Source organism: Panthera onca, chromosome B2 (assembly GCF_046562875.1).
Source record: "Panthera onca isolate mPanOnc1 chromosome B2, mPanOnc1 haplotype 2, whole genome shotgun sequence".
Taxonomy (NCBI): Eukaryota; Metazoa; Chordata; class Mammalia; order Carnivora; family Felidae; genus Panthera; species Panthera onca.
Window position 1 is genome coordinate 31,252,857 of NC_138343.1, and position 15,804 is coordinate 31,268,660.

A 15,804-nucleotide genomic window follows, 5' to 3' on the forward strand; every position below is an offset into this window, starting at 1 on the left:
AGAAAATATACTGTGTCAACTCTGGAAATCTGATTCCTCTCCCTCCCCAAGGCATGTTGTTGTTGCTCTTTATTTGGTTAGTGGTTTTCGTAACTCTGTGAAGTCTGAATTCCATGTAGTGTGTAGCCACTGAAGTCTCTGAACACTTAGCTTACTGGTCAGTTAACGATCGGTCAGAGATTTTGTTACTACTGCTTTGAGCCAAAACATTTCCCACTTTTTGCTAAGGGGCTCTGTGTGTGTTAGGGGATGCCTGTGATGCTCAGAAAGTTTATAACTTGGCTTTAGCCTTCGCTTTCCGTTTCCAGCCTCAGTCAACCAGAGCTGAGATATTGGGGACCTCTTAGGCTCTCCTGGACATGCACATAGCCCTGCACATGCATGCAGTTTTCTAGATTTCCAAATCAAGAGTTTTTCAAAGTGTCCTTTGGACATCTCATTGCCCAGATCTTCCTTTAAAAGTTTTGTTCTGCCTCTTACTTGCCTGACTGATATCATATTTTTAGGTAGATGTAAAAATATGCAGTTGATTGTTTTTGACAAATTCCCTGAGGATAGGGTTTTTCCAATGAAAGAATTTCTAAACCAGATCAAATAATGACAATGTCCAGTGAAAGGTGCTTTTCCAGGGAGCTATGAAACAGGTCAATCTGGCCATATTCTGGTTGTCTTAAGGCTTCTGTTTCACAGCTACCATGGTTGCAAGGCTGCTATTTTAAAGGCTACCACAGAGTTGGAGAGAGAGGGATAGGAGCAAGCCAAGTTAGGAGCAGGCCAAGTTACAAGGCACAAACTCCTACTGTTCTTAAGAATTTCAGCAGTTTCCCGAATAAATACTCCCTGAATTGTTGTACATCATGGTTAACTTCCAGAGTTCTGATTTTGACCATTTGGCCAGTGTTTCATTGCTTTTTTTGGAGAAGTGTATTTATGGAGATCCTCACTCTGCCATTCAGGAGGTCCTGACCTTAAAGATAAATTTATGTAATGGCATTTTGATGTTTCTCTGACATGTTCGGTAATGTGTATGCTGTACAAGAAACTGAAAGTGGCTTCATGATTTGTTTATAACTCAAAATGTCTTTTTATGCACTGTAATGCTGGATCTTTAATTCCAAGGTAAATTAACTTAAAAATAGTCTTCTTCATTGGGGCGTTTGGATGACTCAGTCAGTTAAGGATCTGACTTCACCTCAGGTCATGATCTCATGGTTCGGTTCGTGGGTTCAGGCACCATGTTGGGCTCTGTGCTGACAGCTCAGAGACTGGAGCCTGCTTCGAATTCTGTGTCTCCTCTCTCTCTGCCCCTCCCCCACTCATGCTCCGTCTCTCTCTTTCTCAAAAATAAATAAACATTTAAAAAATTTGTTTTAAATATAGTCTTCATTAATAACTGGTCCATCCAAAGTTTTGTATAAACATAAGTTTCTTTTATAAATTGAATGTGACAGTCTTTAACTTTTGTTACTATTTGTAAGCCTGTGCCAGTCACTTCCTTGGCCCCATGGTATTCTGCTTGCCACAGGCATTTGGATACGCATTACGCCAATTAAAGTGTTTGTGCATTGCCTGTGTTAGCCAGAGGCCTGACCCCACTGTGTGTGGACTGCTGCTGGAGCACAACTGTGTGCTGCTTCCTCTGCTCATATGCATGGTCTATTACCTCATTGGACTTTATTTATAAAACAGATATTCAAAGACAAACTTACTGAAAGTCCAGCATAGTGAAAGCACAGCATTATACCAAGCAGAGGGCATTCTCAGCAGTGGGCCCTGAACAATTGCATAAGTTGTGTATCTGTGAAGCCAGCCCTAAACCCATCCATTTCATGGAGAAGGTCATTGGAGGATTTTAGTGGTTCCATGTCCAGTGCATATGCAGCATGGTGAAGACTAACATAAGAACACATGGATATGACTGGTTGATTTTTATATCTGAGGTTGACCGTGCAGAATCTTTGCAATGCTATAGGTCTGAATATTACCCATTAGAGTTGTGATGATTTATAAGAGCCACACAAAGAAAAACCAGTCCATTGCTTATATCACAGCAGCTTTTAATTTTTTTTTTAATGTTTATTTATTTTTTGAGAGAGAGAGAGAGAGAGAGAGAGACACACAGTACATGAGCCGGGGAGGGAGAGAGAGTGAGGGAGACACAGAATCCAAGGCAGGCTCCAGGCTCCAAGCTGTCAGCACAGAGCCTGAATCAGGGCTCAGACCCACAAGCCTTGAGCTCATGACCTGAACCTTAGGATGGACGCTTAACTGACTGACCCGCCCAGGTGCCCTTCACAACAGCTTTTAGAACAGCAGCTTTCCTGATGCCTGCTTTATAATCATCTTCAGTGAAATAGTTGCAATTAGTCCTCATACAGATATTGTGCCTGATTCCTTAAATTAGATTGTGTGACTATATACTTTGTACCAGATTCTAATAGTATGTTTATTGTTTTAATGTATTAGGAACTTAAAAAAAAATTTTTTAATGTTTATTTATTTTTGAAGGAGAGAGAGACAGAGTGTGAGTGGGGGAGGGGCAGAGAGAGAGGGAGACACAGAATCAGAAGCCTGCTCCAGGCTCTGAGCTGTCAGCACAGAGCCCGACGCGGGGCTCGAACTCACAAACCGCGAGATCATGACCTGAGCCAAAGTCAGATGTTCAACTGACTGAGCCCCCCAGGCACCCTGTATTATTAGGAACTTTAAAATATATTTATTCAAATTTTGCTTCCTGTTTTGTATCAATATCCATTTTTATCGTTAAGTTGACTATATGTTTATTCATTTAAATTGAATTTTTTAAAAATTTTGTCTTGCTTTTATTTAATAGCATTTATTTAAATCCAGTGTGTTTGTTTTCAGAATACAATATATTGTATAGGATTTCATTCATTAATAATCACTGATTCCTATTGCCTTCTATGAATCTATATTGAAATAAATCCCAACTTATTCACTTGTAAATTTATGCATATTCAGGATTTTTTAATTTGTAGGCACTGCAGAGTATATCTTTTTTAAGTAGGAATTTTTTTTTTGGAAATAGTAAAAACTATAAATTGTAAAAATTCTGAAAAATATGTGGTAAAGATTTTTTAACAATTCCCCATAAATCTTGCTTGAGATTTTAAGATTTCTTTTTTACACTTTCACATTATTTATGATATATTTTAATCCTCCATCTAGCTTAGGAATCCATTCTGTAATAGAAGAACTATTCTCTAATCAAGAAAATAATTTATTTATATGACCATTAAGATTTTGATTACATGCTATCAGTGGTAGTGAAATTTCTTTATAAAAATACTCAATAATGAGAAAGATCCTATTATTAAAATTCTTCTTTATATATAAAGGACTCTACAGAGCTCTTTAGAGAACTCTTTAGAGTTCAAACTCTTTACAACTTCAACCAGTTATTTCTTTTTTTTTTTCAAGTTTATTTGCTTATTTTTCCGAGAGAAAAGAGAAAGCACAGGTGCACATGTGAGCAGGGTAGGGGCAGAGAGAGAGGGAGAGAGAGAGATTCCCAAGCAAGCTTCACACTGTCAGTGCAGAGCCAGACATGGGGCTCGATTTCATGAACGTGAGATCATGACCAGAGCCAAAATCAAGAGTTGGACACTCAACTGACTGAGCCACCCAGGTGCCCCAAGTTATTTCTAATCCTAACAGTTGAAATAACAAGACAGAGAGACTGAGAGAATCTTCTTTCAATGACTTATTATCAAAATAATCAAATATTTCATAAGTAATTCAAATATTACAGATTTTCCTGTTAAACATTATTTATACTGTTAATTTTAAAGACATGTTTTGAGAAACTTTACAATTTTGAGAATGAAATACTTGATGAATTGCAGTTTTTCAAAATCTCTCTTAATTATGTGGCTTAGAAATAAATGTGAAAAAGTAAAAAGTAAACAATAAAGTGAGACTGTCACATCTCTTACTTCTAATTCTGTTTTTATAATGAGAAGGCAGATTCCCCTCATCTCTGTTATAATCATCATTCAGGAACCATGTCAAAATTGGTCAGAGTAATGAACCCTTATGATACCATGACTTTACATGTTAACTAACTTACCACTATTACCATATTCGTTTTTGCACAGGAAAATAATAAAAATGATGATCCCTAGACGTAAGAGAGGATAGGTGTTTACATCTGCTTCAGGGTGGAATTCTGAAAAATGAATGACAGAAAATTTCCTTATTGACATCTGGACCAACTTTATTGCTGTTTCTACAATAGAAGTTTTATAATTCAGGTAACCCGTAGGTCTCTGAGCAAGTTTCAATCTTTATAGATAAAGCTCAGGGATCCCATTTCTCCCAAACACTACAGCAGCAGATCACAACAGCCACTGAGAAGACAGCATAGGATTGAGTATTTGAGGGTAAACCAAGGGTTATCCCATGGGTTTTGAAGAACCCTGAGTGCGGACACCTCACAGTAAATGAGGGAATCTCTGCCAAATTCCATGTGTCTCCTCATCACTTTGCTATACTCTATGAAGCCAAAATTGATATAGTCAGACTTTGGTCCACAAACCAAATGAAGTCTGACACGTATTTTTGGAAGGCTTGTGATTTCAGAATAGATTTCACATTTTAAAATCATTGAAAAAAAATGAAAAAAACGTGATGCAAAAATGTGAAATTCAAATTTTAGTGCCCGTAGAACTCATCTATGTTCAATCTTAGTGTATAGTCTATAACTGTTTTGCACTACAATAATAAAGATGAGTAGCTGCAATCAAGACTGCTTGTAGTGCAGTGATACAGTTATAATTGAGCATCATTTGAATGGCTAGACTATCACACCACAGCAACACTTTATTATATGTCTTTGTTTTATTAGCAGGGAATGCCAGTCATGTCAAAATAAGGAAAGAAGATAAAAGTAGGATTTGAATGAAAAATTTTAAAGTATATTGGAGTGTGGGTTATTTTCTTACTGAATTATATGTATTTATTATGTAAGAGCATTATAGCTGTTCTAAAAGAAAACAACATAGAGGGAAGATGGTGGCATAGTAAGAGGACCCTAGGCTTACCTCAGACCATGAATGCCACTTAGATAACTATCAAATCATTTTAAATACCTCAGAAATTGACCTGAAGACTAGCAGAACAAACTCCACAACTAAAGGTAGAGGAGAGACCACATTGAAGAAGGTAGGAAATGCAGAGATGTGACTTAGGGGAGAAATGAATACTGGCTGCTATAAAGGGAAGGGAGCCCTGACCATGGAGAAGTGTGTGTGTGAGAGAGGAGCACACAGGGGAATAAACAAGGAGAATGTTTCCCATAGCCATTGGCTTGGAAAGTGAGAGGGACTGAATTTCATGAGTTCTTGTGATCAGAACTTACCCTGGACTTTAATTGTCATCAGTGGGCTTGGCTCCAGAAGACCCTGCAGACATTGGGGCTGCTCTTGGAGAGAAGGCAAACAACCTATGGACATACAACATATGGTAACTGGCACAATGCCATCACTGGTTACTTAACTTGCATACACCAAGCCCCATCCCCTTGTACTGTGGTGGAACCGCCCTTCTCAGTCAAGCTCATTTAGATCCCAGCACAGCAGGACCCTTCCCCAGAAGACAGCACAAACTTTTGCCCACATTATGTCTCTCAATCAGAGAATTTTGCAGAATTTCAGTTCCAGTGGAGCTGGAGCTCCTCCAGTGGAGGAGGTAACAGGTCTCATTTCACAAGCAGACCAGAGTGCACCTAGTTAAAACAGGCCACATTCAGGCCAAGGACCAAACATTGCGAACAGCAGGCAAAGAAAGCCTCTGTGTACTACTTCCTGGTCTGAAGGACAGAGCAGCCAAAACACAACAGCAGAGTGCATGCAGCACACAAGAGACATTCCCTGAAGTTCCAGGCCCTGGAAACTGCATGACCTCTTCTTCATAAGGCCATTACTTTCAGGGGCAGGACACATAACTGGCTTTTTTAACACAGAGAAGAAGGCAGAGACTGAGACAAAATGTGAAGATGGAGGAATGCCAAATGAAAGAACAAGATAAAGCCATAGCCAGAGATCTAGACTGAAATAGATATAAGTAACATGCCTAATGGAGAATTTAAAGCAACAGTCATAAGGATATTCACTGGGGTTGAGAAAAGAAGCCATCAGGGAGACCATTACCACAGATGTAAGAAGTAAAAAAAGAATCAGAGGCAAAGAATGCAATAAATGAGATTAGAAACAGGCTTGACACAATGCATAGCAGGCTAGAAGAAGCAGAGGAATGAATCAGCAACCTAGAAAACAATATAATGGAAAATAATGAAGCTGAACAAAAGAGAAAAGGAAGAATTATGTAAGAGGAGAATAGACTTAGGGAACTCAGTGACTCCATCAAACATAACAAACATAATTTGTATTATAGGAGTTGCCAAAGAGAAAAGCAGAAAACTTATTTGAAGAAATAATAACTGAAAACTTCCCAAATCTGGGGAAGGAAACAGACATCCAGATCTGGTAGGAACAGAGAACTCCCATCAAAATCAACAAAAGCAGACGAACACCAAGACATATTGTTTTTTTTCTTTTTTAAATGTTTATTTATTTTTGAGAGAGAGTGAAAGTGGGGGAGGGGCAAGGAGAGAGGGGGTTCAGAGGATCTGAAGTAGGCTCTGCACTAACAACAGCAAGCCTGATGCAGGGCTCGAACTCATGAATAACAAGATTATGACCTGAGGCAAAGTAGGATGTTCAACCAACTGAGCCACTCAGGTGCCCCAATACCAAGACATATTGTAAATAAATTTGAAAAATATAGTGTAAAAAAAAATCTTAAAAGCAGCAGAACAAAAAACAGTTATTAACTTCTTTTGGGACGGGAAGACCCATAAGTCTAGCTGGATATTTCTCAACAGAAACTTGGCAAACCAGAAGAGATATATTCAAAGTGATGAATGGGAGAAATCTGCAGCCAAGAATACTCTATCCAGTACAGCTATCCTTCAGAATACAAGAAGTGATACAGAGTTTCCCAGACAAACAAAAACTACAGGAGTTCATGATCACTAAACCAGCCCTGCAAGAAATATTAAAGGTAACTCTTTGATTGGAAAGGAGAGACCAAAAGTGACAGTAGAAAAGACAAAAACATTAAAATGAGCATTTCTATAAAAAATCAGTTAAGGAACTCATAATAAAAGGATATAAAATATGGTAACATACACCTATAACGGGGAGGATAGGAGAAAAGAATGTCTTCAATCTTAAATGACCATCAACTTAATATAGACTGTTATATGCAAAAACTAATATATCAAAAAACACTAATAAACATGCAAAGAATAAAGAGAAAGAAAATCCAAATATACCATTATAGAAAAGCACCAAAGTATGAAAGAGAAAGATAAGAAAAGGTCAGAGAAAATCTGTAGAAACAACCACAAAACAGTAATAAAATGGCAAGAAATACATATCTATCAGTAATTACTTTGAATGTAAATGGACTAAATGCTCCAATCAAAAGACAGAGAGTGTCAGAATGGATTAAAAAAACCCAAGACCTATCCATAGGCTACCCACAAGACACTCATTTTAGACCTGAAGATACCAGCAGATTGAAAGTGAGGGGATGCAGAAACCCTTATCAGACAAATAAATGTCAAAAGAAAGCCAGAATACCAATATTTATATCAAACAAACTGGTCTTTAAAACAAAGACTATAATAAGAGACCAGGAAGGACACAATATAATAATTAAAAGGACAATACAAGAAGATATAATAATTGTAAATATTTATACACCCAATATGAGAGCACCCAAATACATAAACAAATTAATAACAAACATAAAGGATAATAATCCATAATAACAGGGGCTTTAACAACCCACTTATATCAATGGAAGGATCATCTAAAGTGAAAATAAATCAAGGAGACAATAGCATTGAATGACACACTGGGCCAAATGAACTGAACAGGTATATTCAGAACATTCTATTCTAAAACAGCAGAATACACATTCCTTTCAGGTGCACATGGAACATTATCCAGAATAGATCACATATTAAGGCACAAAACAAGTGTCAACAAATTTAAAATGATCAAAATTGTGCCATGCATCTTTTCTGACAATTCCCTGAAATTAGAAATCAACAAAAGAAAATATCTGGAAAGACCACAAATATGTGGAGGTTAAATGACATACTACTAAACAATGAATGTGTCACCCGAGAAATCAAAGAAGAAATCACAAAGTACATGGAAACAAATGAAAATGAAAACACAATAATCCAAAACCTTTGGAACATGGCAAAAGTGGTACTAAGAGTGAAGTTTATTGCAATACAGGCTTACCTCAAGAAGAAAGAAAAAAATCTCAAATAGAAAACCTGATCTTACACCTAAAAACTCTAGAAAAGGAAAAAGAAACAAAACCCCAAACAAGCAGATGGAAGGAAATAATATATATTAGAGCAGAAATAAATGATATAGAAATTAAAAAACAATAGAACATATCAATGAAACCAGGGGCTGGTTCTTTGAAAAGATCAGCAAAATTGATAAACCTCTAACTACTCTCATAAGAGAGATGAGAGAGAAAGAGAGAGAGAGAGAGAGAGAGAAGACTCAAATAAAGAAAATAAAAAATGAGAGAGGAGAAATAACAACCAACACCACAGAAATACAAACAAGAGAACACAATGAAAAATTACATGCCAACAAATTATACAACCTGGAAGAAATGGATAAATTGCTAGAAACATATGACTTACCAAAATTGAATCATGAAGAAATAGAAAATTTGAATAGACCAATAACCAGCAAAGAAATTGAATCAGTAAGTTAAAAATTCCCAACCAACAAAAGTCCAAGGCTAGATGGCTTCACAGGCGAATTCTACCAAACATTTGAAGAAGAGTTAATAGCTATTCCTCTAAAACTATTCTAAAAATTACTAAAGGAAGGAAAGCCTCCAAATTCATTCTATGAGTATCATTTCCCTGATACCAAGCCAGATAAAAACACCACACAAAAAAGAGCACTATAGGCCAATATTTCTGATGAACATAGGTGCAAAAAATCAACAAAATGCTAACAAACCAAATCCAACAATACATTTAAAAATTCGTTCACCACCATGAAGTGGTATTTATTCCTTGGCTTCAGGGAATAATTTTCAGGTTTAATATTTTCAAATCAATCAATGTGATATACCACCTTAATGAAAGAAAGCATAAGAACCATAGGAACATTTCAATGGATGCAGAAAAAGTATTTGACAAAGTACACATCCATTCATGATAAAAACCCTCAACATAGTAGGTTTAGAGGGAACATCCCTCAACATAAGAAAGGCCATAACTGGAAAATCCATAGGTAACATTGTCCTCAATGGGAAAAACTGAGAGCTTTTCCTCTACATTAAGGAACAAGACAGGGATTTCCATTCTTACCACTTTTATGCATGTAGTACTGGAAGTCCTAGTACAGCAATTAGGCAACAATAACAAAAAATAAATAAATAAAAGACATCCAAATAGGCAAAGGAAAAGTAAAACTCATTATTTGCAGATGACATGATACTCTATGTAGAAAACTTGAAAGACTCCACCAAAAAACTGCTAGAACTGATACATGAATTCAGTAAAGTCACAAAATCAATGTATAGAAATCTGTTTCATTTCTATACACCAATAATGAAGTAGCAGAAAGAGAAATTAAATCAATCCTATTTACAGTTGCACCAAAAACAATAAGATTCCCAGGAATAAGCCTACCCAAAGAAGTGAAAGAACTGTACCCTGAAAACTATAAAACACTGATGAAAGAAACTGAAGATGACACAGAGAAATGGAAAGACATTCCATGATTGTGGATTAGAAAAACAAACATCATTAAAATATCGATACCACCCAAAGCAATCTAAACAGTTATGAAATCCCTACCAAAATACTACCAGCATTTTTCACAGAGCTAAAACAAGCAATCCTAAAATTTTTATGAAACCACAAAAGGCCCCAAATAGGCAAAGCAACCTTGAAAAAGCAAAGCAAAGTTGTAGACATCACAATTATGGACTTCAAATTACATTACAAATCTGTAGTATTCAAAACAGTATGGTACTGGCACAAAAATAGACACATTGATCAATAGAACAGAATAGAAAACCAAGAAATTAACCCACAAGTATATGGTTAATTAATGTCTGACAAAGCAAGAGAGAATTTCCACTGGCTAAAGATTATCTCTTCAACAAATGTTGTGAAAACTGACAACATGCAAAAGAATGAAACTGGACTTTTCTCGTTCACCACACACAAAAATAACTCAAAGTGTAATAAAGACCTGAATGTGAGACCTGAAATCACAAAATTCCCTGAAGAAAGCACAGATAGTAATTTCTCTGACATTGGGCATAGCAACTTCTTTCTAGATATGTCTCCTGAGGCAAGGGAAACAAAAGCAAAAATAAACTCTTGTGACTACAGCAAAATAACAAGCTTTTGCATAGAGAATGAAGCAACCAACAAAACGAGAAGACAACCTATGGAATAGGAGAAGATATTTGCAAATTACATATCCAATAAAGGGTTAGTATGCAAAATACATTAGGAACTAGTATAAGGACACTTGGGTGGCTCAGTTGGTTAAGTGTCCAACCAACTTTGGCTCAGGTCATGATCTCACAGTTGGTGAGTTTGAGTGCTGTGTCAGGCTCTGTGCTGACAGCTCAGAGCTGGGAGCCTGCTTCGGATTCTGTGTCTCCCTCTCTCTTTGCCCCTCCCCTGCTCACTTTCTCTCTCTCTCTCTCAAAAATAAACATTAAAAAAAAACTAGTAAAGCTTGACACCCAAAAATAAATAATCCAATTTAAAAATGGGCAGAAGACATGAATAGACATTTTTCCAAAGAAAATATCCAAATGACCAATAGATACATGAAAAGATGCTCAACATCACTCATCTTCAGGGAAATACAAATTAGAACAACGTGAAGTACAACCTGACACCTATCAAAATGGCTAAAATCAACAACACAAAAATGAAGTGTTTGCAAGGATGTGGATAAAGGGGAATCTTCTTGCACTGTTGGTGGGAGTGCAAAGTGGTGCAGTCGCTCTGGAAAACAGTATGGAGGTTTGTAAAAAATTAAAAATAGAACTAATTTATGATCCAGCAATTGCACTACTAGGTATTCACCCAAAGAATACAAAAATACTAAATCTAAGGGGTACATGCATCCCAATCTTTATAGAAACATTATTTACAATAGCCAAATTTGGAAATAGCTCAAGTGTCCATTGATGAGTGGATAAAGATGTGGTACACACACACACACACACACACACACACACACACACACACACACGAATATTACTCAGCCATCAAAAAGAATGAAATCTTGCCACTTGCAAAAACATGGATGGAACTAGGCAGTAGTGAAATAAGTCAGAGAAAGACAAATACCAAATGATTTCATTCATGTGTGGAATTTAAGAAACAAAGCAAATGAGCAAAGGGAAAGAGAGAGAGAGGCAAAAGAAATAGACTGTTAACTATAGAGAAAAAGTTGATGGTTACCAAAGGGGAGGTGGGTGGGAGAATGTATTAAATAGGTGATGAGGAATAAGGACTACACTTGTGATGAGCACTGGGTATTGTATGGAATTGTTGAATCACTATATTATACACATGAAACTAATATTACATTATATGTCAACTAACTGAAATTTAAAATAAAAACTGGAAAAAAAGATAAAAACATACATTGGCATTACCATAGTAGCTCTCATCACAATATTCTCAAATTATGGTAAAGCAACTCTAAGATAAATTTTTAAAATTTTAAATTAAATATGTTAGAAGGATTTCTTCATGAAAATAAAAAAAAAAATTGAGGCTATAACCAAAATAAGTTTCAGGTACTCATTTTTCAGTCAAGCAAGAGAAGGCATTGACCAATGGTGAACTAAATTAAATTGTGTTTGATTGAAACAGTCCAAAAAATTTGCCTAGAGAAAATAAACAAGTATATTAGTCTTTTGGTGAGAACATTTGTTTAAAGACTTGAAGACATTGGGAACAATATCATTAGTCAATTAAGAAGCCAAGACATTATATAGTTCTGGGGAAAGACTGAATAGACACGCATTTCTCTTTTCCTCATAATAACTACAGCCTAAAACCCTGTAATATATGTAAAAAAATACAAGAATACTCTGAAATGTGGAGAGATAAAGGTAGAAAGACTAGGGACCTTGAGGCTCAAAAAATGATACATGTGAGTTTTCTGGGTTTTCCTTTTGCCTAATATCCATGACTGGATACTGGAGAAACCAATCACCCAGAAATGTCAATGGGCAAAGATTCCTCAAATCATCCTTGAGGAAAGGCTGCCATTTGATGCCAAAGGCCCAGAAATGAGCAACATAGCAAGACAGAAACTTTTCAGGCAAGAACTCTCCTATGCCAACCAAACACAAAGAAAAAACTGGTACTCCTCTCCCACTATTCAGCAATGATCGAGGAGCCTAGACATTCACCTTCACTCAACTAACAATGTGTCCCTTCCTCACCTGAATGAATGTCAGTGGAGGCCAGCATAGCAATCAGACAAGAAAAAGGAATAAAAGGCATCCAAATTGGCAAGGAAGATGTAAAATTTTCACAATTTGCAGATGACATAATATTATAGATAGAAGACCCAAAAGACTACACCAAAAATCTATCAGAACTGATAAATGAATCCAGTAAAGTCACAGGATACAAAATCAATGTACAGAAATCTGTTGCATTTCTATACAATAATAATGAAGTAGAAGAAAGAGAAATTAAGAAAACAATCCCATTTACAATTGCATCAAAATAATAAAATGCCTAGGAATAAACTTAACCAAGGAGGCAAAGGAACTGTAGTCTGAAGTCTATAGAACACTGATGACAGAAATTAAAGATGACACGAATATTCCATGGATTGGAAGAATTAATATTGTTAAAATGTTCACAGTACCCAAGGAAATCTACAAATTTAATGCAATCCCTATTAAAATACCAACAACATTTCACAGAACTAGAACAAATAGCCTTAAATTTTTAATGAAAGTACTGAAGACCCTGAAGAACCAAAGCAATCTTGAGAAAGAAGAACAAAACTGGGGGTATCACAATTCCAGATTTCAAGATATGCTATACAGCTGTAGTAATCAAAATAATATGGTACTGGCAAAAAAACAAAAACAAAAACAAAAACAAAAAAACAAAGAACCCAGACACATAGACCAATAGAACAGAATAGAAAGCCAAGAAATAAACCTGCAATTACCTGGTCAATTAATCTTTGAGAAAGCAGGAAAGAATATCCAATGGGAAAAAGACAGTCTCTTCAATACATGGTGCTGGGAAAACTGGACAGCTACATGCAAAAGAATGACACTGAACCACTTTCTTACACCATACACAAAAATAAACTCAAAATGGATTAAGGACCTAAATGTGGGACCTGAAACCATAAAAAGTCCTAGAAGACAGGACAGGAAGTAATTTTTCTGACATTTGCCATAATAACATTTTTCTAGATGTTTCTCCTGAGGCAAAAGGAATAAAAGCAAAAAAAGTATTGGGGCTACATCAAAATAAAAAGCTTCTGTACAGTAAAGGAAACAATAAACAAAACTAAAAGGCAACCTATGGAATTAAATAAAGTATGTAAAACCTTGGATTGCAAGTACCTTGTTCTGCAAGTGTTCTGCAAGATGAGCAAACATGTCTAATAAATTTTAACTTGATAAACAAAATATGTCTTATAATACTAGTGGTACGTGACACCAAATGTCACATGATCACAACTGAGCCAATTGTTCTTGAAATCCTTTTTGATATACAAGTGTTTTGGATTACAAACATGTTTCCAGAATGAATTATGCTCGCAAACCAAGGTTTTACTGTATTTGCAAATGACATATCCGATAAACACTTAGTATCCAAAATATATAAAGAACTTATACAACTCAACAGCCAAAAACCAAAAAAATCCAATTAAAAAGTGTGCAGAGGGGCGCCTGCATGGCTCAGTTGGTTGAGCATCTGACTTTGGCTCAGGTCATGATCTCACAGTTGGTGGGTTCAGGCCCCACATCAGGCTCTGTGCTGACAGCTCAGAGCCTGGAGCCTGCTTCAGATTCTGTGTCTCTCTCCCTCTCTGCCCCTCCCCTGCTTGTGCTCTGTCTCTCAAAAATAAATAAATGTTAAAAAAAATTTTTTTAAAGTGTGCAGAAGTGGGGAGCTCAGTCAGTTAGGTGTGCGACTTTGGCTCAGGTCATGATCTCCAGGTTTGTGGTTCTGAGCACTGCGTTGAGCTCTGTGCTGACAGCTCAGAGCTTGGAGCCTGCTTTGGATTCTGTGTCTCCACCTCTCTCTCCGCCCCTCCCCTACTCTCGTACTGTCTGTCTCTCTCCCTCTCAAAAATAAATAAACATTAAAAAAAATTTAAAAAGTACAGAAGCCATGAACAGATATTTCTTCAAAGAATATATACACATGAAAATATGTTCAACATCATTCATCATCAGGGAAATACAAACTCAAACTACAAAGAGATATTATTTCACACCTATCACAATGGCTAAAATAAAAAACACAGAAACAAGTTTTGGCGAGGATGTGTAGAAACCCTCCTGCACTGTTGGTGGAAATGTAAACTGATGCAGCCTCTCTGGAAAATAGTATAGAGGTTCTCAAAAAAATGAAAATAGAACTACCCTATGATCCAGTAATCACATTACTGGGTATTTATTCCAAAAACATAAAAACACTAATTCAAAGGGATACATGCATCCCTATGTTTATAGTGAGCAGTATTTAAAATTGCCAAATTATGGAAGCAGGCCTAGGGCCTATCAATAGATAAATGGATAAAGAAGAAGTGATATATATATATATATATATATATATACACACACACACACACACACACACACACACACACAAAACGGAACACTATTCGGCGAAAAAAAAAATGAAATCTTGCCATTTACAACAATGTGAATGGACCTAAAAAGCATAATGCTAAGCAAAATAAGTCAGCCAAAGAAAAATACCATATAATTTCACTCATATGTGGAATTTAAGAAACAAAACAAAGAAAAAAGAGAGAAACCAAAACACAGACTCTTAACTATAAAGAACCAACAGAAGATGACTAGAAGGAAGATTGGTGGGGGTAATAGGTGAATAGGTCATGGGGGTTAAAATCAAAGTAGCCCAATGCCATAATATTCTTGCATGAAACATTTTTGGAGCATAATATAAATCTTATATGAGGACAACTTGAATGATACCCCACTGATGACTGGAAAGAACTTTTTTCCATTCTGTATCTGGATAGTCCTTGATTATTTATTTTTCCAATCAGGAAAAATTAATCACTTATTCACAGTCTTATTACACATTGATATTTTCCCCAACTTACTACCAATCAGAACTACAGTCAGTATAGGTTGGCTCTCCACTCTAGTCCTAAAACCCTGAGTTGATGCACATTAAAATGTATTCACTATGAATTAATAGTCCTTTAGAATTCCATAGCAACACGTTCCTTTGAAAAAACTTTTATTACATTATTACACAGAGTGGTTAGTATGAGAGTGTTGGTTTTCAATCCTATAAAGTCATCTTTCTCACCTTTTAGAATGTAAATACCACACTTATTAAATGTTAATATCTGTATATATATTTGAATAAATGGCATTCCAATGACATGCAGAAAAGGATGGATTGAAGTGAGATCACTCTAGGAGTTGGAATTGTGAGGTTAGAGT

The 15,804-nt window shown here is 36.1% G+C and overlaps 1 protein-coding gene across 1 annotated transcript in view; it reads right to left on the reverse strand.

Annotated features, from left to right (window-relative positions):
* The window catches only part of LOC132677577 (butyrophilin subfamily 1 member A1-like), a 38,617-nt gene that overhangs the window by 22,084 nt on the left and 729 nt on the right, over window positions 1–15,804 (reverse strand). The window contains exons 2-3 of the mRNA XM_078446456.2: window positions 5,381–5,464; window positions 4,091–4,189 (exon numbers count right to left, since the gene is read on the reverse strand). Coding sequence (XP_078302582.2) covers window positions 4,091–4,189; window positions 5,381–5,464 — 183 coding nt within the window. The remainder of the gene's footprint in view (window positions 1–4,090; window positions 4,190–5,380; window positions 5,465–15,804) is intronic.